General features: G+C 47.7%; 1 protein-coding gene across 3 annotated transcripts in view; it reads right to left on the bottom strand.

Moving 5' to 3' along the window:
- Positions 1-2,024, bottom strand: part of CRMP1 (collapsin response mediator protein 1) — an 80,864-nt gene that overhangs the window by 42,426 nt on the left and 36,414 nt on the right. For all 3 annotated transcript variants that reach the window (XM_032254159.1, XM_032254160.1, XM_032254161.1), the window contains exon 4: positions 1,042-1,206. In XM_032254159.1, the coding sequence (XP_032110050.1) occupies positions 1,042-1,206 (165 nt within the window). The remainder of the gene's footprint in view (positions 1-1,041; positions 1,207-2,024) is intronic.

Here is a 2,024-nt window from a genome sequence, read left to right as displayed (position 1 = left end):
AAGAAAGAAAGAAAGAAAGAAAGAGAGAGAGAGAGAGAAAGAAAGAAAGAAAGAAAAGAAAAGAAAAGAAAAGAAAGAAAGAAGGAAGGAAGGAAGGAAGGAAAGAGAGAGAGAGAGAAAGAAAGGAGGGAGGGAGGGAGGGAAGGAAGGAAGGAAGGAAGGAAGGAGGGAAGGAAGGAAAGAAAGAGAAAGAAAGAACATACCAACATACCCTCTCCTTGAAGCACCACCATTTGAGGCTGCCTCCTCAGAGTGTTCCCTAACTACCCCTTTCTGGACAGATCACTCATGCCCTGACTCTTTCTGTTCTGTTTTTCTCTGCTTCCTTTGTGTCTTCTGATCATTTCCCCTCCATTTGATGTAATGCACCCCATAAAGTGTCTACACTGTACAGGGATACCTGATGTGAACCCAAACAGAGGGGAGACAAGGTGGGATGCAGGGACATATAGACATGGTCCCCTCCCTCACAGAACTCAGGGTCTAACAGAAGAGCCAGACAGACAACCCACGTCCCATAATCCAGGAACAATGGAAAAAGTGTCCCAAAGGAGGCCTACATAACCGGTGTTGGATATTCAAGGTCTGAAGCAATTCTGACTGGGGAAATGGGAGAAGGTAATGGTTGAGTTGGGTCTTGCAGGTGAGCAGCAATGGGCAGGCAGAGAGAAAGGGTATTCATTCCTGGCAGGGGAACCACATGAATAAGGGCCTCGCAGCATAGCAGGCTTCAGGGATGGTACCCAGGCTAGTGATCCGGGTGATGGGAAAGAAAAGCGAGGTTAGATCAGCGAGGGTTTGGCATGGCACGCTGCAGAGACTGGATCTGCTTCTGAGAACAAGGACATCCCCAGAGGTTTTCAAGGAGAAGAGGATGGATTCCGTAAGGCAACTGTCTGTTTCTTCACTGTCAGGTGGCAGACAGCAGGTCATAATCAGGATCAGAGCAGATGCAAATAGGGGGATTTTTTCACTCCACATAATCTTTGGATCTACCAAAGAACCAGGGATTCCAAAGCCTCGTCTGAGGCTTTAACTGACCTTTGTCCTGCACCAGCACCTCCAGCTCCTCCCGAACTCCATCGTGCCAGCTTGTGATGTCCACGTGGAGGGAGTAATCACAGCAGGATTTGGTGTCAGCTGCTTCATGCCACTTCTCAAAGGAGGTCAGCAGGCTGGACCCAGGTTCAGGAACAACATGGTCAACTGGGATGGAGAAATATGCATCATCGTGTTTCAGACTCAAGTATTCCAAGTAGCCACATCATTACCACCATCACCATCATCATCACCACCATCATTATCACACCATCACCATCATCACTATGACGACCACTGTCATCATCACCACAATCATCACCACCACAATCATCACCACCTCCACCACCATCATCATCATCACCACCATCACCACCTCCACCACCATCATCACCATCATCACCATCACCACCATCATCACCATCATCATCATCACCATCACCACCATCATCACCTCCACCACCATCATCACCATCACCACCATCATCACCTCCACCACCATCATCACCACCACAATCATCATCACCATTATCAACCCATCACCTTCATTACTATCACCACCATCATCATCATTACCATCATCGCCACCACCACCATCTACTATCATCACCACTATCATGATTACCCATCACCATCATCACCACCCCATCACCGCCACGATTATCATCACCACCATCATTATCACTATCATTATCACCTCCACCACCACTCATCACCATCACCACCATCATCATCACTATCATTATCATCCCATCATCATCATCACCATCGTTATCACACCACCACCATCACCACCATGACTACCACTATCATCACCATCATTATCACCCCCATCACTATCATCATCTCCACCACTATCATCACTGTCATCATCACCACTGTCACCACCACCATCCACATTCATCACCACTATCGTCACCCATAACCATCATCACCACCCCATCACCACCACCATCACCATCATCACCATCATCATCATCACCATC

The sequence above is a fragment of the Sapajus apella genome, unplaced genomic scaffold, assembly GCF_009761245.1.
Source record: "Sapajus apella isolate SASKATOON/1434 unplaced genomic scaffold, GSC_monkey_1.0 scaffold85, whole genome shotgun sequence".
In the NCBI taxonomy this organism is placed as follows: domain Eukaryota; kingdom Metazoa; phylum Chordata; class Mammalia; order Primates; family Cebidae; genus Sapajus; species Sapajus apella.
This window is presented reverse-complemented; position numbering and strand designations above follow the sequence as displayed.